At 47.4% G+C, this 26397-nt stretch overlaps 1 protein-coding gene across 1 annotated transcript in view; it reads right to left on the bottom strand.

The window, feature by feature from the left end:
* Positions 1-26048, bottom strand: part of frmd4a (FERM domain containing 4A) — a 392307-nt gene extending 366259 nt beyond the window's left edge. Inside the window, exon 1 of the mRNA XM_078552939.1 lies at positions 25705-26048. Within this exon, the coding sequence (XP_078409065.1) occupies positions 25705-25797 (93 nt within the window). The 5' untranslated portion in view covers positions 25798-26048. The remainder of the gene's footprint in view (positions 1-25704) is intronic.
* Between the last annotated feature and the right edge of the window lie 349 nt (positions 26049-26397).

The raw sequence follows: 26397 nt of genomic DNA, 5'->3' as shown, positions 1-26397 counted from the left end.
ATAGCACCTTGTAACGCAGTAAAAGATCTCGAGGTGCTCCACAGGAGCGCTATCAGGCACAATCTGATGCCAAACCACGTAGGGTGATGTTACCTCAGAGAAGGGGAAGAGCGAGGGAGAGAGGCGAAGGGGTTTGGGGAGGGAATTCCAGAGTTAGGGATGAGGTAGCCAAAGGCTATCCAAATGGTGCATCAAATAAAATCAGGGATGTGCCTGATATAAGTGGTTGAGGGTAGGGTAGCTATTCGACCATGAAGCAGATGGTTTTAGAGGCCGGTTCTGTCCTTCCTTCGGCCCGGGTGCACAAACCTTTCTGCAGAATCCGCTGGACATTGATCAGGGATGGAAACCAGTGGATGGTTTTACTGTCTTCACTCGGAGAGAATGGAAATTCCCCAGAGCTGGGATTTGAAACCATGGCCTGAATTTCACCCTTGGCAGGTGGGTGTGGTTGGTGGGCCTGTGACCGGTCGGGAAATGGGCCACCGCCCGTGATTGGCCCCCCCAACCCCCTCCCACCGACTGAGAATTCACGCTGGTTGGCCAATTAAGGCTCCCCCCAGAGTGAAACGCGTTTTCCCCATGGGTGGGAAGGGCTGTGTGGGGGTGGGGCCTGTCGGTTGCCGGGTCCAATGGCGACAGGGCGGCTGGTTTAATACCGGCCCAGGCAGCTCCTGGAAGGCTGCCACGGAAGAACGACGCCTCTGTGTCGTGAACACCAAAGTTATGGCCTCAAGTGCGGCTGGAGACGCCAGGCGGGAGGGCAGATCGGGTGGACGCTCAGCCCCCTGGTTTTGGGATGGGTACCTCGCAGTCCTGCTGGAGGAAGCGACTGCCAGGAGGGTCACATTTACCAAGCGGCGGAAGGAGGAGGTCACCTCACCTAACAGAAAGAGCTTGGGAGGAGGTGGCAGTGCAGGTCAGCAGCCACGATGTTGTGCGGCGCACATGGTTGCAATGCCACAAAAGGTTTAACGATCTGCTGCGCTCAGGAAGGGTGAGTACTGTGTTGGCGTAGATCAGTGTTAAGGTCTGGCCACCTCCCCCTGTGGAGCTCAGGAGTGTTGGAGTCTGAGCGCCAACTGTCAATGATGCCGGAGCCGGCCAAGGGAGTGAGGCCTGGCTGCTTGGACTGAGTGTCCTGCAGGTCAAGGGCCGCGACTCGGATGTGCCCTGCGAGGTGTTCCTCAGGTGGGGTTGGCCAGGCTGCAATGGCGGTGCAGGTAGAGGGTGGACTAATCAATGCTCCTCTGTCCTTTCAGGTGAAGACGCCTCATAACAACATTGAGAGATTGCAGACAGGCAGAGGCCCCGCCCATACCTCCTAATCCTGTCCAGATTTGAGCAGGACGTCCTGGGGCTGGAGAGGAGCCACACACTTTGGTCAACCGGCTATTAACAGGCTGGGGTGTCAGACGAAGGTAAGAGCGCAGTGCACAGAGATGAGAGTTTCGGATTGAGCAAACATCCTTGTGTAGTCTCATCATTAATGGGAGCCACAAAACTGGATTCCGCATTGATCATTGAAAGACGATGGCACCATGATGCAGATCTCCATGGTCTCACCAGGGTGCCTGGCATACACAGTGACAGAGTGATGACTTACACTAATGGCATGTCCTTCTTCTCCCTTAGATTCGCCAGCACGCACTCAATCGCAGGACCCCGAAGAGCCACCCCTGACATCAGATGACGGCCGGGCTTCACATGCACCAGTGTCACACTCACTCTCTGAACCAGGCACCAGTGCAGATACCAGCACCTCGGTGGGCAGGGCACTTCACACTGGCTTGAGGTGCAGGTGGAAGCAGAGAGTGCCCAGGGCACCGGCAGTCGGAGGACTGCTGGAGGCCAAGACGATGCTCAGTCGAAGGCAGGTGATGAGCCTCTGGAGTCGTCCATTAGGCAGCATATACTGGATGTCCAGTAGGATGTGCAGGAGGACCTTGCGGAGATCCATGAGGGTACGTGGGTAATGGCCTCTGTTGTAGAGCAGTCCATGCGGAGCATAAACACTGTGTTGACCCTCATGGCTGAGCGCACTGCCTCTTCCATTGAGTGGTGACTCTCATAGAGAGGCAGCTCCAGGGACAGAATCAGGGCTTCCTGAGGTTGCGCTCGGACCTGCAGCCCTCACACCGGCAGTGACCTCAGGTGGTCAGTGTCAGTGTGGGAGATGGATTGGGCACCCAGTATCCCAGCTCGGTGCCCATCCATCAATGGTGGACAGGGAGGTCCAGACTGACCTCACGTTGGCGCACGAGCTGCTTGTCTCTGCGGGCACCTCTCAGGGCACTCTGGGTGAGGGCAGCAGCTCCTCTGCCCCTCTGCCAATGACCATGGCATCTGATGAGGCTGCAGTGACTGGGGAGATGCCAGCCATGCCACTGGCCGCTCCCTCCCAGGCGGGGCCAGCACAGGCTCCACTGGCCAGAGGACAACCGCCAAGGTCATCGAGGCCAACAGGACAGCAGAGTCAGCCGGCTGTCTCCAATGCCAGTGCCAGCGAGGTGGGGAGGGGGACAGCAAGACGTATCACTCGTAAATGTAAGTTTAAGGCACCGTGAGCACAAGAGGGACTGTTCATGGGCGATCTCCTGTTGTGTAATGTTTTGTTTATATTTACTGGTCTGGGAATTAAGACCAGAGAAAGTGATGTAACTTTTTTTGGATTGTCAAAATGGGATAAATTTTGTTTTTGTCGTAATGACCTGAGTGTGTTTCATCCTTGTATATTTTGTGGCACAGGGTACATCTGTAATTAATGCTGGACATGAGAGGCTCTAAACCTTATTGCACAGGCACTGAATGGACTTTGGGTTCAAATGAAAGGGTCATTTCAGACATCCCGGGACGGAGGCGGCTGCCCTGGCCTGAGGGGGAAGCTGATCTTTGGCAGCCAGGCCGAAGGTACATTGGATCAAGGTGACCCTGGTGTCCCTGCCTCCCTGGAGGTTACTGAGGTCTGTCTCCACGCCCTCAGTGTTCTCCTCACCATGCTCCTCTTCTAACTCACTACCGGATTCATCCTCTGTGGCCTGTGCAGCTGCGTTAAGATCTTCTTCCTGCAATGGGTCTCCCCTTGCCAGTGCCAGATTGTGGAGAGTGCAGCATATAACCACTGTCAGTGACAGCTGCTCTGGGAGGTATTGCAGTGCACCCCCTGAACGGTCCAGGCATCGGAAGCACATCTTCAGAAGACCTATGGTCCTCTCTACCATCACCCTTGTGGAGACATGGCTCCTGTTGTGCCGCTGCTCTGCCTCTGTTCTTGGGTGGTGGAGAGGTGTCATAAGCCACCTTTTCAATGGATAGCCCTTGTCACCCAGCAGCCAGATATCCAGCCGGGCTGGAGCACTGAAGAGCCTCGGCACCTGGGAGTGTCTGAGGATGTAGGCATCGTGGGAGCTGCCTGGGTACCTTGCACAGACTTGTAGAATCAGCATCCTGTGGTCACACACTATCTGCACGTTCATGGAGTGGAAGCCCTTCCTGTTAACAAAGGCACCCGGTTGACCTGCTGGCGCCTTGATGGCCACATGTGTGCAGTCGATGACATCCTGGATGTGGGGGAAGCCAGCAATCACTGCAAAGCCTCTGGCTCAGCTTGGCCTCCTCCGTACGGAAATGAATAAATGTCATTACCCTCTTGAACAGAGCTTCTGTCACCAGTTTGACACAACTGTGGACAGCTGATTGGGAGACTCCACACAGACCCCCCCACTGACCCCTGGAAAGAGCCGGAGGCATAGAAGTTGCGACCCACTGTGACCTTCAGAGCCATTGGCATGGGGTGTCCACCCACACAGTCGGAGCTGATCTGAGACCTGATCATCTGACAGATGGAGGTCACTGTCTCCCTTGAGAGGCAGAGTATCCTTCGGCATTGCACCTCAGACATATTGAGGTAACTGCATCGCCGCCTGTAAACCCAACAGCAGGATAGTGGCATCTTCTATGGCCCCTTCCACCTTGGACTACCTGCTGGCCCTGTGCCCCTTCTGCCTGCGCCTCTCCTCCCACAGCTCCCTCCCCTGGGAGCTGTACTGGGACACCTGGCCTCCTCTCCCTTCTGCCCCTCTCTTCCTCCTCAGGCAAGGTGCCACCAGCGGAAACCACAATCCCCATTACCAGGGTTACAGCAGGCTGCCTGATACCTGGAAGGGTCCACATGGTGTGAATCCTCCGGGGACACCAATGAGTCCTGAAATGAAGCCTGGAAATGCTAAGACTGAAGCTCAAAGCTGAGATGAAGCTGTCAAGTTCAAATTAGCAACCAGCAGTAAACTATCTCCTAAACTCTGCAGTACTCGCACTGGCAATGCTGCTGACCCTTTTTCTCCCACCCTTGGATGAGTTTTTACAAAATGTGGGTTGCCCGCCTGCCCATTTTTCCCATGTGACGAGCGTGAAATCACACGGGCAACGGAAAATCAGATTCAATTGGGTTTTTAATGGCCTTAAGTGGTCTCTTAATTGATGGTGGGCGTGGCTCCGACACCCGTGTGCAGCCGCTGACCTGAAGGTTGCGCGTGTGCCGGATGATGTCAGGACGCTCGCCCGACGTCTTCTCGCGCAATTTTACACCCAATCGGGTCGGGTGCCCGCCCGCCCACGATGTGTAAAATTCTGCCCCATATTTCTCGATCATCAGCCGCTTAGTTACTAACACGTCGCCAACATGTGGTAAGTAGCGGTATTGCCACCGGACGAGTAATCCAGAGACCCAGGGGTAATGCTCCGGGGACCTGGGTTCGAATCCCATCACGGCAGATGGTGAATTTTGAATTCAATAAAAAATAATCTGGAATTAAAAGTCTAATGGCCACCATTGTCGACTATCCTAAAAACCCATCTAATGCACTTGAGGGAAGGAAATCTGCTGTCCCTACCTGGTCTGGCCTACGTGTGACTCCAGACCCCACAGCCATGTGGTTGACTCTTAACTGCCCTGTCAAACACCATTCAGTATTCAAATGGCCTAGAAAGCTACTCAGTTCTCAAGGGCAATTAGGGATGGGCAATAAACGCTGGCCTAGCCAGTGACGCCCATATTCCATGAACAAATAATAAAAAAAATACTGATTGCTCCCTGATTCCAAAAGGTAATCAAGGATAACTCTAGGCTATCTATTTTCACACACTGTTATTAAACTTTGCCAGTTTACTTTTCACTGCTGAGTAGTGGCTGTGGTTCAGGTCACAAGGTTCCAGGTTCAAGTCCCAAACCAGGGCTTGAGCCTACAAATTAAGGCTGGCAGTACTGGGGGAGTGTTGCACTGTCAAAGGTGCCATCCCCAGAAGGAAAGCTGTTGAAAAAAACGCAATGCGGGTTGTGGAATCAAAACTCCTCTAAACCCCTCATCCCCAGCTGTGCAATCCACCTCAGTCAAATCAGGACCAAACCACTGTAGAAAGTAGTTTGGCAATTCAAAGATATTATAAGGAAATGATAGTCTATAACTGCTCTTAAAGTTACTTCATGTTCAATACTACGGGCTGGTTGAATATGGTCTGTACTCTGCCTATTACGAACAGTCGAAGGAGCAAGTTGTTGGAACATCCAGGAATCAGCCCACGCTTGGAAAACCCACAATGTCTACTGTTAGATGTGATTCCGTGATTGGACAGCACTTGCTGAACAACCCTGAGTGTGCTAATAGCTACACTAACAACCAATTAAAAATAATCAGTCAAGCGCATAATGTGGCTCACTTATCCTTGCTAGAAGTGATGTACATTCATACACAGGGATGCCTTCTCTGCAAACAAAAGGAATATGTTCAAGCCTTGCACCTTTTCTGAATTACCCAGGATGTTGGGGAGCCCATAGTTCCCCATTATTTACGCCCTGGCAATGCCTCAGTCAATCAGAGTTGACTTGCCAGCTGATCAGCGCTCTTTTCTTCTGTGCTATAAGTTATTGTGACTGTTTAAAATTTGACATTCTTGCATTTGTTCTGATGAGTGCAAGACAAAAAGCTTTGACAACATGTCTCTCTTTTCAACAATTTTCAATTTCTCTTCTATCGAGTGAATGACTTGCATTTTGTAGTCCCTTTCATGACCACTGGGTGTCTCAAAGTACTTACAGTCAATGAAGTACTTTTGAAGTGTAGTTATTGTTGCAATGTAGGAAACACGGCAGCCAATTTGCAGACAACAAGCTCCACCAAACTGCAAAGTGGTAATGACCAGATTATCTGTTTTTTGTGATGCTGGTTGAGGGATAAGTAATACCCAGGACGCTTGGGTGAACACCCATGCACTTCATCAAAATATTGCTGTGGGGTCTTACACATCAGACAGTTGTGGGTTCAGTTTAACTACAAATGAATATTCATCACCATGGTACATAAATACATTTGAAAAACTAACTTGACCAAGTTGATTTCTTTTAGCTTTTATGTAAGTTACATGGCCCTAGAAATCTTTCGAGCTTACATCCATTTTCAAATGACATGTTTAAAAAAATTGATGTGCAAGTGTGGGCAAAGTGTAATCATCCCCATTGCAAACATTTTACAAGATTGTCGTACGCAATTTGGACCAACTCTTACAAACCACTAATGGGAAAGCAGCTGCGACACATGGCAGGAAATCGGGATGAAAATTTTAAGGAGCAGTTTAGCAGATTTAATTTATAAGAGCCATCAAGCAGCCCTTGTGGATTGATTCCTACACAAGATTAAAGTAGGCAGTCAACAGTGAAGCCTTTTTGATCCTGGTTTAGCAACATATGATTCATCACAGACTTTTATCAAAAAGCGCTGCAGGCCCGAACCCAGTGCACAGCACATAAAAAACACCATTCAGTATTCTTCAAGCCACACTCAAACGCTCAAACAAAGAGCTCAAATGTTAAGCGACAGTACGAAGTTATGCACTTTCCTGTCAATAGGAAGGAAATTCCCTCGATTAATGGACTGATTTTGAACAACGGAATCGGAGTTTAATGGCTGTTTATGTCAGGGGATGGCGATGGTACATTAGGTCATAACACGGGGAGGAAAAGAAGGAGCACATAGGGGGGAATAGAAGTTCACACATCGACCTCAACCATCTGCGACCAGAATACAGTGTTATTCATTGCACTTCAGAGCCGCAAATATTTACTGAAAAGCTTTTGGATTTGACCCAAGAAGGAATATCAATCCAATTAATCCCACCCTCCCACCCCCACATCCCTGCACATTTTCTTCCTCCTTCAAGTATTTATCCAATTCCCTTTTGAAAGCTACAATTGAATCTGGATCGACCAGCCCAAACCCTGACCACTAGTCGCCGAGAGGAGTTTCTCCCCATGTTTCCCGGGAGTTCGTTTGACAATCACTTTAAATCTGCATCGTCCGGTTTTCAACCATCCAGCCACTGGAAACAAGGTTCTTTTTATTCACGCTATCTAAACTCTCCATGGGTTTGAACACCTCTCTCAAAATCTCCTCTTAAGTCTTCTCCACTCCAAGCAGAGCAGCCTCAGCTTCTCCAGCCTCTCCACGTGACTACAATCCCTCACCCCCGGAACCATTCCACTAAATCTCTGTGTAAGGTCACGCTGTCTTGGAAGGTTTCCACGCTTCCTTTCGTTGGAGACTAAAGTTTGGAATGGAGCTTCCCAAGGCTTTATCCAACCTCACCCTATTTTGAGAATTGGCATGACCCCAGATTTAGTATGGAGGGTGAGGGGGTGATGCTGGGTGGGAAGCAGAGATTTTTTTTTTCCACCCCCACCCACTATTTTTCAGGCTCTGTTAGAGGACGCAACATCAGAGCTCATCTCTTTAGTGCACGCCCGCTGATCCATGTCATGACGAAATCGTGCGTGAGCTGGTCACGGGGCCTTGGAGCCCAGCACAGGGCTGTCCCCGCAGAGTCTCCTCTACAGTCACTACTGCCACCTCAGAGGGAGGGAGGGCTCGTGGCCCCGTTCGCTCATCCCAAGACCCCACTGTGGATCGTGACCCACGGTTTGGGAATCCCCAGAATACAAAGTTGACCAAGTGTCAGGAAGAATGTTTAAAATATTTCCCCTGCTGGCAAAGAGAAAACCAAGTCTTATTCAAAGGGAAGGAAGGGGTTAATAACAGGAAGGAGAATTGCAAACTAGCATTGGTGGTGTACGGTTTAACGATTTTGAGGCATAACTGTGTTTATGGTGCCACTGTTCTCAGCAACCCACTGTCAGTATAAATCTCAGAACTGTAATACAATAATAAGGTACTAGGGATGGAGCTGTAATGTGTATTATATATGTGCAACAAGGAAAAGATGCATTTTTATGTAATAAAAACAGGTAATGTTGGAATACTAGCAGATTAACTGAACGGTTGGGCCAAATATTCCATTAAGGTCGGGATGGGGATGGGGATGGGAATGGGGATGGGGATGGGGATGGGAATGGGGATGGGGATGGGGATGGGTCTGCAATTTGGCAGCATCGCTGTCATGCCAGTGACCTCCCCACGATCTCAGCCACAAGCCAAAAAAGGTTGGGACCAGGTTGGTTGCTGACGAGCAGCGGAGAGGTAATTATCTGCAAATTAATTCAATTAAAGGGTTTAATAAGCCCCATTCTTGCGCTGACTGGGATTTCCAATTGGCAACATCAACTCGGACCGTACCCAGGTCAACATGGTGGGCTCAGGGTGGTAAGGGCTGTGGTGGGGAGGGCATGATTATCCACATGATGGCACCCACCCCCCCACCCCCCCACCGCCCCATCCAAACTGGAACCACGATGGTTACCGGGCTACAGTCTCTTGGAGGGGTTTCCCAGCCGAGATCATGAAGAATGAGAAAAAAAACTTTCCTGGTTTTTTTCCTCTGCAGATTCCATCATCAGATCAACAGCTCCCACCTCAGCCAATGCCACTGCGGAGGCTGATCGATCACCGACTGCTGGAGGCAATTCCATTGGTCCTCCAGCGTCAAGATCCCACTTGCTGTCACTGATTGGAGAGCAGGGCTACTCTCCCTGGCTTTTAATTGGTCAATCCTTTAAAAATATTGGTGTGTGTGTCTATAACAGGCGATGCAGGTTCAGGACTGGGGACCAGGTCCTCGTGCCGGGTTCCTGACCACTGGATGAAAATCCAGCTCAGCAGTTCAGGTCAACGACCTTTCATCAGAACTTTTGAGAAGCACTTTCCTGCACTCGGTTGTTAAATGTATCTTTAATGATGTACTTTGCTTTTCCCCACACATGCTCTGAGGCACTTATCACACCTCCGGCAGACAATAACTGACCGGCCTCCGCTCTGCTTCAGCAGGAGGTGGTGTGGTAATGGACCACACTAAGTCGCTCTTTGATTTTCCCTCTGTGAGAATTGTCTGTCGCTTCAGGGGATTGAGTTATTAGCAGAAATCTTGAAGGGCAGCTGTGGAGAAAGGATCTCACTGAGGTACGCAGCAAACAGTTAAGAGATAAAAATCAATCTGATCACCACCTCAGAGCGATAAACTGGAAGTAGGAGAAGGGGCCCATATTCCCCCAAAGAATGAGGAACACAGAGTTTGAGTCACAGGCAGAGTACCTGAAGCAGAATCACTGGCAGACTCTCCGAAATATCGAGATTTGTGCGACTTGTCATTTACATGAAACATCAATTGCCGAGCAACTCATTTCTCACAGGTCAACAGAGGTGAGAGCGATCAGTGAATTAATTAAAGGAAGCCTGTGGAGGTGATACTTTGAGGGAATTATAAAACCATAATCCAATTAGAACTTCTGCTTGAAAGTTTCCTTCTCCTAAGTATTTATGATTCTCCTCCTCCTCCCCTTCCACAGTTTTCAGCCCTCTGCTTGTGAAGGTGCTGACTTGTGACGTGGTGTGAGTGTCAAGATGCACCAGTCTGCTGGTACCTCAACTCAGCTGCCACACTTCATATGTTAGCACAGATAATGAGTAGCAGTTGGCAGACTGGCACATTCTAAGGTCCAGGACTATGCGCTATGGGGATGCACTAAAGCTTGGGGCAGCCGCCACAAAGGTTCAATGGGAAAAGGATAGTCTTGCCGTAGTACATAGGGGCTAGAATCTAGAATCCCTTGCGCTGTATGTTTAAAGTAATCTAAATGTAGGTGCAATCTGGGGAGATAATAATGGAAAATAAGGAGATGGCAGATTTTGCATCGGTCTTCACCATAGAGGATATACAATTAACATCTTAGAAAAAGCTGTAACCCAGGAAATGGAAGGGAGAGAGGAACTCAGGAAAATTACAATCATCGGGGAAGTGGTACTTATCAAACTGTTGGAGCTGAGGGCTGACAAGACCCCAGGTCCTGATGGACTTCACCCTAGGGTCCTAAAGCAAGTGGTTAGGGAGATAGTTGAGCGTTGGTTTTAACTTTCCAAAGTTCCCTAGATTCGGGGAAGGTTCTATTAGATTGGAAAATAATGAATGTAATTCCATTACTCAAAAAGGGAGGGAGACAGAAAACAGGAAACTACAGACCAGTTAGCCTAACATCTGTCACAGGGAAAATGTTAGAAGCTATTATAAAGACGTTATAGCAGGGCACTTCGAAAAATTCAAGGTAATCAGGCACAGTCAACATTGTTCTGTGAGAGGAAAATCATTTTTAAAATGTATTAATGGGATGTGGGCTTCGCTGGCTGAGCCAGCATTTATTGCCCATCCCTAGTTGCTCTTGAGTAGGTGGTGGTGAGCTGCCTTCTTGAACCGCTGCAGTCCATGTGGTGTAGGTACACCCACAGTGCTGTTAGAGAGGGAGTTCCAGAATTTTGACCCAGCGACAGTGAAGGAACAGCGATATATTTCCAAGTCAGGATGGTGAGTGGCTTGGAGGGGAACTTGCAGGTGGTGGTGTTCCCATGTATCTGCTGCCCTTGTCCTTCCAGGTGGTAGCTGCTATGGGTTTGGAAGGTGCTGTCCAAGGAGGCTTGGTAAGTTCCTGCAGTCTTGCATCTTGTAGATGGTACACACAGTGGTGAAGGGAGTGAATGTTTGTGGGTGGGATGCCAATCAAGTGGGCTGCTGTGTCCTGGATGGTGTCAGGCTTCCTGAGTGTTGTTGGAGCTGCACATGTCCAGGCAAGTGGGGAGTATTCCATCACACTCCTGATTTATGCCTTGTAGATGGTGGACAGGCTTTGGGGAGTCAGGAGATGAGTTAATCACTGCAGGATTCCTAGCCCCTGACCTGCTCTTGTAGCCACAGTATTTATATGTCTGGCCCAGTTCAGTTTCTGGTCGATGGTAACCCCCAGGATGTTGATAGTGGGGGTCTCAGCAATGGCAATGCCATTGAATGTCAAGGGGCGATGGTTAGATTCTCTCTTGTTGGAGATGGTCATTGCCTGGCACTTGTGTGGTGCGAATGTTACTTGCCACTTGTCAGCCCAAGCCTGGATATTGTCCAGGTCTTGCTGCAATTGCACATGGACTGCTTCAGTATCTGAGGAGTCGCAAATGGTGCTGAACATTGTGCAATCATCAGCGAACATCCCCACTTCTGACCTTATGATGGAAGGAAGGTCATTGATGAAGCAGCTGAAGATGGTTGGGCCTAGGACACTACCCTGAGGAACCCCTGCAGTGATGTCCTGGAGCTGAGATGACTGACCTCCAACAACCACAACCATCTGCCTTTATGGTAGATGTGACTCCAACCAGCAGAGAGTTTTCCCTCTGATTCCCATTGACTCCAGTTTTGCTAGGGCTCCTTGATGCTACATTCAGTCAAATGCTGCCTTGATGTCAAGGACAGTCACTCTCACCTCACCTCGGGAGTTCAGCTCTTTTGTCCGTGTTTGAACCAAGGCTGTAATGAGGTCAGGAGCCGAGTGGCCCTGGTGGAACCCAAACTAGGCGTCAATGAGCAGGTTATTGCTCAGCAAGTGGCGTGTGATGGCATTGTTGATGACCCCTTCCATCACTATACTGATTGAGAGTAGACTGATGGGCGGTAATTGGCTGGGTTGGATTTGTCCTGCTTTTTGTGTACAGGACATACCTGGGCAACTTTCCACATTGCCAGGTAGATGCCAGTGTTGCAGCTGTACTGGAACAGCTTGGCAAGGGGCATAGCTAGAATGCTATTGCTGGAATATTGTCAGGGCCCATAGCCTTTGCAGTATCCAGTGCCCTCAGCTGTTTCTTGCTATCACGTGGAGTGAATTGAATTAGCTGAAGACTGGCATCTGTGAGGCTGGGGACCTCTGGAGGAGGCTGAGATGGATCATCCACTCGGCAATTCTGGCTGAAGATTGTTGTAAATGCTGCAGACTTATCTTTTGCACTGATGTGCTGGGCACCCCTATCGTAGAGGATGGGGAGATTCCTCCTCCAGTGAGTTATTTAATTGTCCACCACTGTTCATGACTGGATGTGGCAGGACTGCAGAGCTTAGATCTGATCGTTTGGTTGTGGAATCGCTTAGTTCTGTCTATCACTTGCTGCTTATGCTGTTTGGCAAGCAAATAGCCCTGATTTATAGCTTCACCAGGGTGACAGCTCATATTTAGGTATGTCTGGTGCTGCTCCTGGCATGCCCTTCTGCATGAATCACAAAAGGTTAGTATGCAGGTACAGCAAGTAATTAGGAAAGCTAAGAGAATATTACAGGGAAGAATGTTCCCATTGGCGAGCGGGGGCGGGGCCTGCTCGCCGACATGTAAAACGATGCATGGTGACATCGGGAAGGCGTCCTGACCGTCACCGCGCGTCATTTAGATTGTCAGCTCGGCGGGTGCACAGCCACATCAGTTGCGTGCCCGCCAAACTGTCAAAGGCCTATTAAGGCCATTAACAAAGTAATTAAAGCTGTTAAGAATGCTGCCCGTCCAACCTTAAGGTTGGGGGGTGGCGGGGGCAGGCGAAGAGCCCAGGCGGCCTTCGCATTTTTCACGAAACCTCATCCACGGGCGGGGTGAGATTTCATGAAGGGTTTCTAAATTAAATAAAGTTTTTTGAAAAAAATTAATGGACATGTCCCAGCTCATGTCCCAGTTTCACATGAGAGGACACGTCCTTGAAATTTTTTTTGACCTTTACTACATTTTTCAAAACTTAAACGAATCTCCTTGAGGTCCTGACTCAGGGAACCACTCCCCACCTGCACAGGGAGCGCACAGCGTTTCTGGGTGTGTTTGTCACACTGGGTGGGTCAGGTAAGGACAGTGGATTTCCTTCCCTAAAGGACATTAGTGAGCCAGGTGGGTTTTTATGGCGATCATTTCGTGCTCATCATCAGACTTTTAATTCCAGTTTTTTTTTAATTGAATTCAAATTTCACCATCTGCTGTGGCAGGATTTGAACCCAGGTCCACAATGCATTACCCTGGATCTCTGGAATACCAGTGCAGTGACAATGCCACTATGCCACCACCACCACCACCGCTGCACCCCACCCCCACCCCCAATGCCATGGCCTCCCCTTAAGGTGAAAACATCTTTAAGATGCTCTGTCCTTTTCATGTTAATGGAGCAATTCTGTTCCTGGTGAGGAGGAGCACTGCGTGCAGGGCAGACATCTTGGTAAACGGTAATGATTGTCCAAGAAGCAGCCCCGGCAATGCCGATTCCTGCTGGGTGATGGAATCAGTCTTCCATAATTGTTAAATGTTTCAGAACTCCAAACGTCAGTGTTCTCATGCCCATCGTGGCTCATAAGGAGAAATTCAACAATGGTTTCACATAGTTTCTGAGGAAGCTATTGCCACTTCTGTGCAGTTTGATCTGAAAGCAACTAGGAAGATAACCCGAGATTTTTCCACTTGCCTGGCAGACAAGATGGAGTGGTTCAGATAAATGAAGAGATTACTCAAAGTTCAAACAGATGGATCCTCCATATATATCCCAGTCCAAACACTGGTTACAGTCAGCTAATTGGACTGCAGCGGTTCTAGAAGGCAGCTCACCACCACCTTCTCAAGGGCAAGTAGGGATGGGCAATAAATGCTGGCCCAGCCAGCGAAGCCCACATCCCATGAACGAATTCAAAGAAGTAACTGAATCATGTGTCTTCCGGTTCTATGGTGAGTAAACATGAGGTCATCCAAACCCATGTTGCCAGTGACCTAATTCCCACTAAGTTCCATCCACCCATCACCCCAGTGCTCGCTGATTTCCACTGGATCCTGGTTGAGCAGCGCCTTGTTTTAATATTCTTATCCTTGTTTTCATGGTCTCACCCCTTCCTATCTCGGTAATCTCCATTCCTAACACCTCTCCTGCACTCCCCTAATTCTGGTCTTGAGCATCCCCAATTTTAATCATTCCGGCATTGCCAGCCCTGCCTTCAGCTGCCTGGCTGTTAAGTTCTGGAATTCACTCCCGAAATCTCTCCAACTCTCTACCTCGCTTTCCTCTATAACACCCACCTCTTTGACAGAGATTTTGATCATCTGTCCTAATGTCTCCTAATGCAGCTTGACATCAAATTTTGTTTGATAACACGACTGCGGAGTGCCTTGGGACATTTTATTATGTTAAAGGCTCTGGCTAAATACAAGTTGTTGCTGTTGTTGTTGTTGGGTATCCTGACAGAGCGATCAGAGAGTCTGATATCTGCGCGGTAATATTTCCACAGATTTAGTTAGTTGATCTAGTGTTGAAGCATATATAGTGCACAATGGCTCCACAGCTACAATAGGAAGCGCTGGTAAACAGGGAGAGTAATTCTCGGCCAGTGTGCAACCATTTGTGCTGTCAGGATTAAAAGAATTCATTAGCATTCACCTCTTACCATCAACTCCCAAGCTCCCGGAGTCAATCATTTCCACCACCATGCACTTGGAACTGCGATAATCATTAATTTCTCTGCGCAGTTCTAATAGGTGATGACTGGCTGCAAAATCTTCACAACGATTCCCATAATCTTGACCGAGATCTGCTTTTGAAAACTGCTGTCTTACTACATGGAATGAAGCTGTCAAGCTCCATCAACTCTCTTATGCCCGTAAGGTATCATTTTTGTTATAGCAATTAAAGTGATTACTTCAAAATGCTCACTCGTTTAAATAAGGTCTGCATGACAGTGCACTACCGTGGGTTAGTGAGCAAGCTTTCATAAGTCACGAGTAACCATGCATTATAGGCCTTTGAGAATTAAATTGGAAAAACATCATTAATTCCTCAGAAGTTATCTATTCTTAACAGGTTCAGTTCTAAATACCAAGAAAGAATAAAATTGGATTTTTATTGTGTACTGTCATGTCCTCAAGAGGCTGCAAAGTGCTTTCGATCAAGTAAATACTTTTGAAGTGAAAGATTGGATAGGCTGGGGTTGTTTGCTTTAGAGCAGAGGAGGCTGAGGGGTTGACCTAATTGAGGGGTACAAGTTTATGAGGGGTCTAGATAGGGTAGACAGGAAAGACCTGTTTCCCCCGAGCTGAGGGGTTAATTACCAGGGGGCATAGATTTAAGGTGATTGGTGGAAGGATTAGGGGGGACATGAGGAAAAACCTCTCCACCCAGAGGCTGGTGGGCATCTGGAATTCACTGCTTAACTCGGTTGAGGCTGAAACACTCAACTCATTTAAAAGGTACTTGGACCCACATCTGATTTGTGTCGACGTGGATTGATGGGAGAAATTGTGTCCCAGCCACCTTGAGAACCCCCTGACCCTCTCGGAATAACAGCAAAGTCACCTCTCTCCCTCCAGCTGGGCAGGCTGGTCCTCTGTTTTAACGTCTCAACTGAAAGAGGCTGGCGAAGACAGTGCCACACTGGAGTGCCCACCTAAATTATGGGCAGCAATTTGCGGGCAGTGAGCGGATGGCGTGGGCAGAAGCAAAATCGGGTGTATCGTCGACTCCCACCCAGTCCCATCGGCACAATTTAATGTTCATCGGGGAATCATTTGCCAAGCGGTGAAACTTCAAACCCCACCCGGCCATCTGGGGAAGATGTCCGCCCTCCGAGAGGTAATAGTCATTCAGGTGGCTGGTGGCTCTCTGATACTGGCAGTGGTGCCCGCTGCTGGGATGGCAGCGACCCCCAACAGGGACTGTGGCTGGAGCTGTGTGGAAAGATAAGTGTGGGGGGAGGATATCGCTGGGGCCAGGCAGACAGGCAGGCCTGGGCGAGGGGTGTGAGGGGGTTCAGGGGCCATGCTGGACAGGGAAGTGAGGGAGGAGAAACGCTGGGGGTGATCAAAGCATGGGGGAAGGCTTCTGATGGAAGCAGGGAGCCCATAAAGGAGGCACCTCCTCCCCCCACCTCTCCATCCCACCCCCCATGCCTGAGCTGGGTTTCTTACTCTTCGCTGACCTCAGCCTGCCGCCTGTGAAATAGCAGCGGAAGAGCAAGATGGCCACTAGGTGGCCACTGAATGGCCGCTTAAGGACTTTAATTGGCACAAAAGTAGGTGGGCAACCTGGCACCTCCCCCTCCACTGCTAAAACTGCAGCGGGGACAGGGGTACGCGAGTTGGCACTGGGAAAGGCACCCTTGGTGTTTTATGGGCTCTCTCACTTGCAAACCTGCCCACTGGGGAGCATAAAGTTCAGCCCCAATGCGTTTAAGGCCTTGGCAATGGGGCTTGAAGCTTCAACCTTCTGACTCAAGAGGTAAGAGTGCTACCAACTGAGCCAACTTATGAACCTTATTATTAAAAGAACTGCGAATGTACATTAAAGATGTGCTTCTTTGTGAAAACTTCCAATGCTACAGTTTCCAGTTGATTGACAAAGAAATTTTAACGTCTTCAACTCTGTGTAATTATTTGGTAATAATTGGGTGGTTTGATTTTATCTCTGGGTTCAAATCCAAGTCACAATGATTGGAGGCAAGTCTCATCTCTTACATGTCACTGTGTGAAATATGGGTAAATCTCCATCTAATTCTCAGTGACTATAGGCCAAGAGCACAAAGCTACACTCTGTTTCTTACTAATTGACAATGTCATGCAGAGTGGCCTCCAGGAAGCTGCTGTGAGCAATTGAGAAAAATTGCATTGTTGAAGTAGGAAAGGCTCCTCTGAGGTGGGCGGGGGGGGAGGGTCAAGTCTATGGCTTAACCACAGTGCAGAGAACGTTTCTCTGCCTCTCTGGCCTAGGAATGCTTGATGCTAATAGTCTGGGTCAAACTTACCTCAGTCAGGGGCTATCCTGCCTCTGGGTCAGAAGGTTTCAAGTTCAAGTTTCACTCCAGGGATTTGAGAACATAATCCAGACTGGCACTTGAGCGTGCTACCGAGAGAGTTCTCCTTTACGAAAACAATGAAGGAAATTACTGCCATCAGCAGCAGGGAAGGTAATATTAGCACTAAAATCATATAAGTGGTAACTTGTCAACTTGGGAAATGTTTTCACCCATTAATAATAATCCAAAGGAAGTAACGAAAGATATACAAAGTGCATGGAAGGAAATAGAACGAAAACTGAAGTGCGGGACAAGTGGGACAGTCTTGGGTGGATGAGGTGTCGCAGCTGAGATACTTAAAGCCAGGAGCAGAGTGGAACTGAGGTACTGCTAAAGCTCCGCAGTGTTAATCGGAGAGGTTGGAGTGAGGCTCATATTTAAAAGCGATAGATTCCACTATACAAGAAGGGAGACAGGATGTGTAAGAGCTCCAGAGGCACCTGTTCACTTGGTGTGCTGGCAGATGTTTGCTGGAGTGCTCTTGAAGATGATAGAGAGCTGTAAAAAAAAAACTCCTTCTGGCTTCAAGACAGGATAGAACATGCTGATGAGCTCTTCACGCTGAGATATCTGATTAAAAAGTGCGATGTGTGTAAGTAATTGGGCCCTTTAACAAACTGGTATTTCCTGCATAGCATTTTATGAGATGAGCTCACACTTTTCTCTCTCTGGAAACAATTTCCAAACAGCCCCACGAAATGTCAGAGCTACTTGGTTCAGCCTTTCATACTGACATTCCTAAGTTGGTAGCTTGGCGTCTTGTGTACGCCCTTTATCTAGGCCAGGAAATGACCTTCAGCATGGCGTAAACTAAAAAGCTGACCTCAGGCAGGGTGACGAACAGAGGTAAATGCCCTGACTTCCTGGGTCCCTGTCCTGTATCCATTGGTCAGAAGGGTTTCAATAAGTGATTGGCACTGGGTAAGCTATCAGCCCCCAGAGAAAGGGTATATTTACAAGTGCTCAGGGAACAGGGGGCAGTCCTGGTCAGGTGGCAGTGCTCGAAAGGCAGCCGCCGGAAGACGGAGCTGAGGAGGAGGGAGACTGAGGGAGCAGTTCCCTGACACTTTGACTAGAGAGCAGAATGCTGCTGTCACAAGCTACTGAGATCAATACACTGTGCCAACCGTCCGTAGATCCTCTGGGATTGGTAAACCGCTCTCAACTGTCACAGGTCGTATACTCCTTCTGTCTAATTAATTAATGCATCATATCTAACCTGCTGCTTCTTAAGAAACTATCTTAAGATTACATACGAATAATTGACTGCCAATCTTAGGTATCTAGAAATTTTCTCTGACCTTGTCAACCTCTTTCTGAAACAGTCTTTATCCTAATATGAACACTTGAATTAGAAGCAGGAGTAGGCCATTCGGCCCCTCGAGTCTGCTCCGCCATTCGATAAGATCATGGCTGATCTGTTTGTGTTTCGAATTCTACATTCCCATCTACCTCCAATAATCTTTGATTCCCTTACCTAACAAGAAACTATCTACCTCTGCTTTAAAAATATTCAATGACCCCGCCCCCACCACCTTCTGAGGCAGAGAATTCCAAAGTCACACAACCCTCTGAGAGAAAAAAATTCTCCTCATCTCTGTCCTAAAAGGGAGACCCCTAATTTTAAAAAAGTGCCCTCTAGTTCGGGACTCACCCACAAGAGAAAACATCCTTTCGATGTCCACCTTGTCATGGCCATTCAGGATCTTGTAAATTTCAATCAAATCACCCCTCACTCTTCTAAACTCCAGTGGAAACAAGCCCAGTCTGTCCGACATTTCTTCATAAGACAACCTGCTCATTCCAGGTATCAATCTAGTAAAACCTCCTCTAAAATACCTGCAACGCATTTACATCCTTCCTTAAATAACGAGACGAGAACTGCACACAGTATTCGAGGTGCAGTCTCACCAATGCCCTGTATAACTGAAGCATAACATCCTTATTTTTATATTCAATCCCTCTCATAATAAAGGACAGCATTCCATTAGCCTTCTTAATTACTCGCTGTACCTGTATACTAACTTTTTGTGACTCATGCACTAGAACACTCAGATCCCTCTGCACCTCAGAATTCTGCAGCCATTCTCCATTTAAGTAATGCTCTATTTTTTTAATCTTCCTGCCAAAGTGAACAACTTCACATTTTCCCACATCATATTCCATCTGCCAGATTTTTGCCCACTCACTCAACCTATCTATATCTATCTGCAACCTCTTTATGTCCTCTTCACAACATACTTTCCTACCTTTCTTGTGTCATCTGCAAATTTAGCTACCATGCCTTCACTCCCCTCATCCAAGTCATTGATATAAATTGTTAAAAATTTGAGGCCCCAGCACAGATCCCTGTGGGACTCCACTCATCACATCCTGACAATCAGAAAAAGGCCCATTTATGCATGCTCTCTGCTTTCTGCCAGCCAGCCAATCATCTATCCATGCTGATATGTTTCCCTCTACACTATGAGCTTTTATTTTCCACAATGCCCTTATCAAATGCCTTCTGGAAATCCAAGTACAGCACGTCTACAGGTTCCTCTTTATCCACAGTACATGTTACTCCTTCAAAGAACTCCAATAAATTGGTTAAACATGATTTCCCTTTCACAAAACCATGCTGATTTTTCCCAATTACCTTGAGCTTTTCCAAGTGCCCAGCTATAACCTCCTTGATGATTGATTCCAACACATTCCCCTTGACAGACGTCAGGCTAACTGGCCTAGTGTTTCCCATTTTCTGCCTCCCTCCCTTCTTGAACAGAGGGGTTATATTTGCTACTTTCCAGTCTGATGGAACCTTTCCAGAATCTATTGAATTTTAGAGAATTATCACTAACGCATCTGCTACCTCATTAGCCACCTCTTTTAAGACCCTAGGATGAAGTCCATCAGGACCCAGAGATTTGTTGTCTTATTCTCTGATTTTAGCCTTCTGTGCATGGTCTCTTCCTTTTGGCAGGAAGAATATGGAAAGACAGTATAAAATAAAGGGAGAAACTCTAAAGGAGATGCAGGAAGAGAGGGACCTCGGTGTATATGTACATAAGTCATTGAAGATGGCAAGGCATGTTGAGAGAGCAGTTAATAAAGCATACAGTATATTAGGCTTTATTAATAGGGGCATTGAGTACAAGAGTAAGGAGATCATGTTGAACTTGTGTAAGGTACTTGTTAGACCTCATCTGGAGTACTGCACCCAGTTCTGGGTGCCATACTTGAGGGAGAATGTGAAGGCATTGGAGAGAGTACAGAGGAGATTCACAAGAATGATTCCCGAGATAAAGAACTGTGGCTATGAGGATAGATCGGAGAGGTTGGGTGGGTTTTCCTTGGAGAAAAGAAGGCTGAGAGAAGATTTGATAGAAGTACACAAGACCCTGAGGGGTATGGACAGGGTAAATAGTGAGACACTGTTCCCTCTAAAGAGAACATCAAGAACTAGAGGGCACAGATTCAAAATAATTGGCAAAAGGAGTGAATGTGCTGTGAGGAAAAGAATTTTAACCCAGAGGGTGGTTGGAGTCTGGAGGGTGGTGGAGGTAGGTTTGATCGAGGTACTTGAAAGGGAATTGAATTGCTAACTGAAAAGAAAGAATGTGGAAGGTTATGGAGATAAAGCAGGGGAGTGGGGCTAGGTAGATTGCATTTCCAGAGAGCCAGTGCAGACTCAATGGGCCAAATGGCCTCTTTCTACACTGTACAGATTCTGTGATTCCTGCAGTCCAATCCTGGCAGACCCTTCAGATATCTCAGTGTTGCAAACCCGTCACAATGAAGTGCATGCCCTCGGTGTGAGAGTATCTGTCACTAACTGGGGAAAGGAACAGAGGGTCTGTGCCTGTGCTCTCTGGGGCGAAATTTTACAGCCCCTCCCACCGGCAGGAGTTTCCACTCCCGCCAAAGTCTACGGACTTTTGGACGACTCGCTGCACTTTCCGGAACGGGGCCGAAATATTCCGCCCCTGGTGCTGTGAATAAACCTGTGTTAAGGAAAGACTGGCTGCAGACTCCTCCTTTACTCAGTGAACAAGCAGCAGATTAAAACACTGCTCTTTTGGAACTTCCTCTCCTCAGCCCTCCACCTCCCTGGCTTCCAGCTGCCCCCAAACCAATTTCTTTGACTCAGCATTGGCTCACCTCGCCTAACCCTCCTCCGAAGACTGGATGCCTGCTGCGAGGGAAAAGCAAAATATAGGAGGAGCAAGCCGCTGTTAAGGAACCGTGAGACTCAACCTGGAGCCCCAGTCTCCTGGAATTGCGAGATTCCTGGAGAAAGTTGTGACTTTGGGGGGCGGGTCGGGGTGAGGAGAGGGGGGTGGGGGGTGAAATAACACCTGATGCACAAGGAACCAAGTGTTGAGTGAGGATCGAAGGAAAAATGTTTGTGTGGCTCCAAGTAAAGCCAGAAGTCCAACATGACTGTACAATCATCACATACCTGGGTCAATTTTGTCATTGATAACTTGAGTAAGGGAATAGTAAATGGGCAACAGCGAATGCTGTGAGGATAAAAAAGTTAGATGATGTTACCATTCTTGCAGGATCCTTTATTTTCATTCATTTACAGGATGTGGGCTTCGCTGGCTGGGCCAGCATTTATTGCCTATCCCTAGTTCCCCTTGAGAAGGTGGTGGGGAGCTGCCTTCTTGAGCTGCTGCAGTCCATGTGGTGTAGGTACACCCACAGTGCTGTTAGGGAGGAAGTTCCAGGATTTTGATCCAGTGACAGTGAAGGAACGGCGATATATTTCCAAGTCAGGATGGAGAGTGATTTAGAGGGGAGCTTCCAGGTGGTGGTGTTACTATGCGTCTGCTGCCCTTGTTCTTCTAGATGGTAGCGGTTGTGAGTTTGGAAGGTGCTGTCTCAGGAGGCGTGGTGAGTACCTGCAGTGCATCTTGTACATAGTACATACTGCTGCTATTGTGTGTCAATGGTGGACGGAGTGAATGTTTGTGGATGGGATGCCAATCAAGTGGGCTGCTTTGTCCTGGATGGTGTCAAGCTTCTTGGGTGTGGTTGGAGCTGCGATCATCCAGGCAAGCGAGATCATTCAAAACTCTGCAATCAGTTTCCCAACTCCCATGAAGCCCTCTTCTCCTATTACCCCTGCACTTGCTGACCTACACTGGCGCCTGGTCAAGCAATACCTGGATCTTAAAATTTCTCATCCTTGTTTTCAAATCACTCCACGGCCTCACCCCTGCCTCTCTATGATCCCCTCCAGCTCCACAATCCTCCAAGATCTCTGCTCTCCTCGAAATCTGGCCTCCTGTGCTTCCCTGCTTTTAAGTGCTCCATCATTGGCAGCCATGCCTTCAGTTGCCTGGGTCTTAAATTCTGGAGTTCCCTCCCTAAACATTTTCACCTCAGATCCTCCCTGTCATCCTTTAAAACACTCATTAATACCTTCTCCTTTAGCTTTTAGTCCTCTACACTTAATATCTCCTTAGCAAGGTGTCAATTTTTTTCCCACAATTCTCCTGTGAAGAACCTTGGGACATTTTATCACGTTATGAATGCTATATAAATGCAAGTTGTTGTTGTGGATGGTTTCTAGTCACACATAAAATGGGATCCAACAATTCTAGTTAGCCCAAATTTATGATGCTTACACTACATATTGGAATGGTGATATTGACAGAGTTTGGCTAGTGTGCAGTTCTGGTCGCCACATTATAGGAAGGATGTGATTGCACTGGAGGGGGTGCAGAGGGGATTCACCAGGATGTTGCCTGGGATGAAACATTTAAGTTATGAAGAGAGGGTGGATAGACTTGGGTTGTTTTCGTTGGAGCAGAGAAGACTGAGGGGCGACCTGATCGAGGTGTACAAGATTATGAGGGGCATGGACAGGTGGATAGCAGCTATTCCCCTTAGTTGAAGGGTCAGTGATGAGGGGACATAAGTTGAAGGTGAGGGGCAGAAGGTTTAGGGGGGATGTGAGGAAAAACCTTTTTACCCAGAGGGTGGTGACGGTCTGGAATGCACTTCCTGGGAGGGTGGTGGAGGCGGGTTGCCTCACATCCTCTAAAAAGTACCTGGATGAGCACTTGGCCTGTCATAACATTCAAGGCTATGGGCCAAGTGCTGGTCAATGGGGTTAGGTAGGTAGGTCAGGGTGTTTCTCACGTGTCGGCGCAGACTCGATGGGCCGAAGGGCCTCTTCTGCACTGTGTGATTCTGAGAGTGTGCAGTGCAACAAGTATCTTTGGAAATACCCTGTTTGTCAACTGCTTGGAAAGTGAAGAAATGTGTGCTAAGCAAATTGCTGAAAACCCCAGCAACAACTGTTTAACCAACAATCAATCCAGCCCCTGAAACCAGATGTCCTTGGTTGTGATACATTAAGATAACCTTATCATTGTGACTTGTAACTTTAACAAGCTTTAAACATTATTGAAACAGCGAAGCAGTCACTTGGTGGTACAGAATTTGAACATTGCTGAAAAGAACGACATGTTGCTGGAGCCTTTCATCTTGTACGCATCAGGACAAATGCAAGAATGTCAAATTTCAAACAATCACAATAATTTATATTACAGAAGAAGAGTGATTATTTGCTGATTACCAATCAGCACTGTTTTCTTCTGCGGTATAAATCGTTGTGACTGTTTGAAATTTGGCATTCTTGCATTTGTCCTGATGCGTGTAAGACGAAAAGCTTGAGCAAGATGTCTTTCTTTTCAGCTATAAACTGCTAATCCTTACCATTAATTAAGAAGAATCATCTGATGTTATAAAAGACCCATTATCAATGTATCATGATTAAAACCTTGATTACAGTGTTTGTACTTATTGAAAGTATTAACACTGCTTGTACACAGCGAGGATCAAGTACCGGAATGCCCTAAACTGGGAGAGACCAATCCATGCCAAAGTTCAAAAGCTGGCACACAGGCCGGGATTTCCCAGCCCTGCTGTGGTTGGGGTCGCCGTGGGGGATGTAGCAGACTAGCCGAAAGTCCATTGACTTTTGGCGGGACTGGCTGGGCCGGAAAATTCCACCCATAATGTTTTCTTCCTGCTTTCCGTTCCAGATAGCTATCGAATTCCCCCTGAAAATACCGACATTATCAGCCTCCATGGAGAGAGTGTCCCACATCTTCACCACTCTCCTTATAAGCTTGTTAAATCTGAGGGAAAGGAAAGTCTAGATAGAGTAACTCTTTGCTCCGAGTACCCGCCTACTATCTATTCAAAAATATATGTTGAAAAATTGTAATCTTAACTTGTTAGAAAACCCTTAATTATTTTTATCTCAATGGAAGCCCCCTGTGTTGACTCTCCTTGGCTCTTTGCTGCCTTACTGACGGCATTAACCGGGAAGCGCTCCTAAGAAACCCTGCAGGTAGTGACCCACAACTTCAGACAAACATCGAGAGGTAGCTCCAGATGAACATGACCCATGCAATCTGCACAGCTGCACCGGGAAACAAGGCCCTCCATTTTGTCACTGATGTGACTTGGACAGGTCATGACAATGGCCCTCATCATGCCATGTCTTCCCAACAAAAGTTGAAGCTTGGAAGAAAGATTGAGCTCAGTTTTTCCCCCCAATACATGTTTTGTTTCTGGGCAGATAACTGAGAGTGCTTGAACAACAAAATATTCCTGCCCAGACTTTTCAACCTCTTTAAAGATTTCTTTAATTCCATTGCTTTCTGAATCCTGTTAGATAGTGTGACAGTGCCCAGGGTTGATGAGGATCATACATATGTCATATGGTGAATGACTTTTATCAGCCAATAATCTCTCAGGAAATTGACTGCAGCACTATGCAATGCAGATTATAAGAATTCAGAGACACGTTCTCAGCAGCTGTGTAGCCTCAGCAATTACAATAACGAACAGTGCATTATGCATGCTGTTAATATAATGGTACAATATTTAGGAAGGGTTTATGCGATGAAGTCCTCATAAATTCCATCATCAGGTGCTATTTAAAAGGGGCAAAAATAAAAAATCACTGCATGAGACGTTGCACAAGTTGGTGTTTTCTACAAAGGGCCAAGCACACTGTATATGCAAAGTCTTGTCAGTTATAATGAAAGAAATAATCGAGGAGTGTGCATGATGGAGTTATCCTGGAGCTCCACAATTAAAACACCCATTCAGATGATGTTAACTGGGTACACCCGATACCAGCACCTTCTTGATTAATTTGTACATTAGTTATTTTCCCAATATCATTTTTCAAGATGGACAGTAGCTTCAGGCACAATGTGATGCAGGAAACAGGATACTAGCCGGAAAGCTGATCTCTTTCTCACAACCATTCAATGCTCCAATGCTCATTTTCACCTTCAGCAGCAATCCCCGACACCACACAGTTCAATTTACACTCTGCAAAGCAAAAAAAAAACCGAGACCTTTCGTGCTCACTGAAAAGCTGCATATGAATGCCCAAAGTTTCTATGCATTTCCAAAATAAACAGCAAATACTTTGTCCAATCCAGCAAATAATCTGCGGAAGCCAGCAATGTTTGGTATGGTAACTGGAAACAGATGTAATATGCACTGACAGCCTTGATAACTGAAGCAGAATTATGTTTCATATTGACTCGAGAGTCAGAGAACGAATCCTCTTACCTGTTCAGCGCTGCTCCTTTTCAATGTTCCGTATGGAATTTTGAACAGGAGTCTCCTGGTCCTTCCAGGCGTGACTGCAGCCTGTATAACCATAGTGCCGGCTCAATACGAAAAGGCAAAAAAAAAACAAAAAGGAATTCACCAACTTCCAAAGCCTGTGTCCACACCAGATTCCTCAAATTCCAAGGCTAAGTACGTGGGGCTTTCAGTTCATCGGAAGGATGATCTTGCTGGGGAATATTTTTTTTTCCAACGACTTCAAAAGGGAAAATTTGAAAACACCTCCAGTGAGGTTTGCTCTGTGCTGTAAACGCTCAGCTTTCTTCTTCAATGCAGCCTAGTCTCAGAGGTAGCAACGCGCTACATGAAAACAAAAGCTTTTGGGAGAGGAACGTTCCCAAAATGTCAAGTTTAGTTTTTGTATCAGTGGATGCTGACAGGGTCAGCTGTCTAATCTGCCTGTATCAGTGCTAATGGTGCGCCACGTGACACAGGACAGGACTCCCCCCTGGTTTGTTGCAAGACAGGTCACATGTCCGTTCCAGGAAGAATATCTGATGTATCACCATCTGGTGCAGAGATTACTGCTAAATCATCACAGCCGCTGATCTTTACAAGACCACAGCACAGCAAAGTGGTTTCTGATGTAAGAAAAACTTCAGAGAGGCAGAGGCAAAGCTTTCAGGTTCAGTG

This window comes from Cetorhinus maximus, chromosome 12, assembly GCF_964194155.1.
Source record: "Cetorhinus maximus chromosome 12, sCetMax3.hap1.1, whole genome shotgun sequence".
In the NCBI taxonomy this organism is placed as follows: Eukaryota; Metazoa; Chordata; class Chondrichthyes; order Lamniformes; family Cetorhinidae; genus Cetorhinus; species Cetorhinus maximus.
This window is presented reverse-complemented; position numbering and strand designations above follow the sequence as displayed.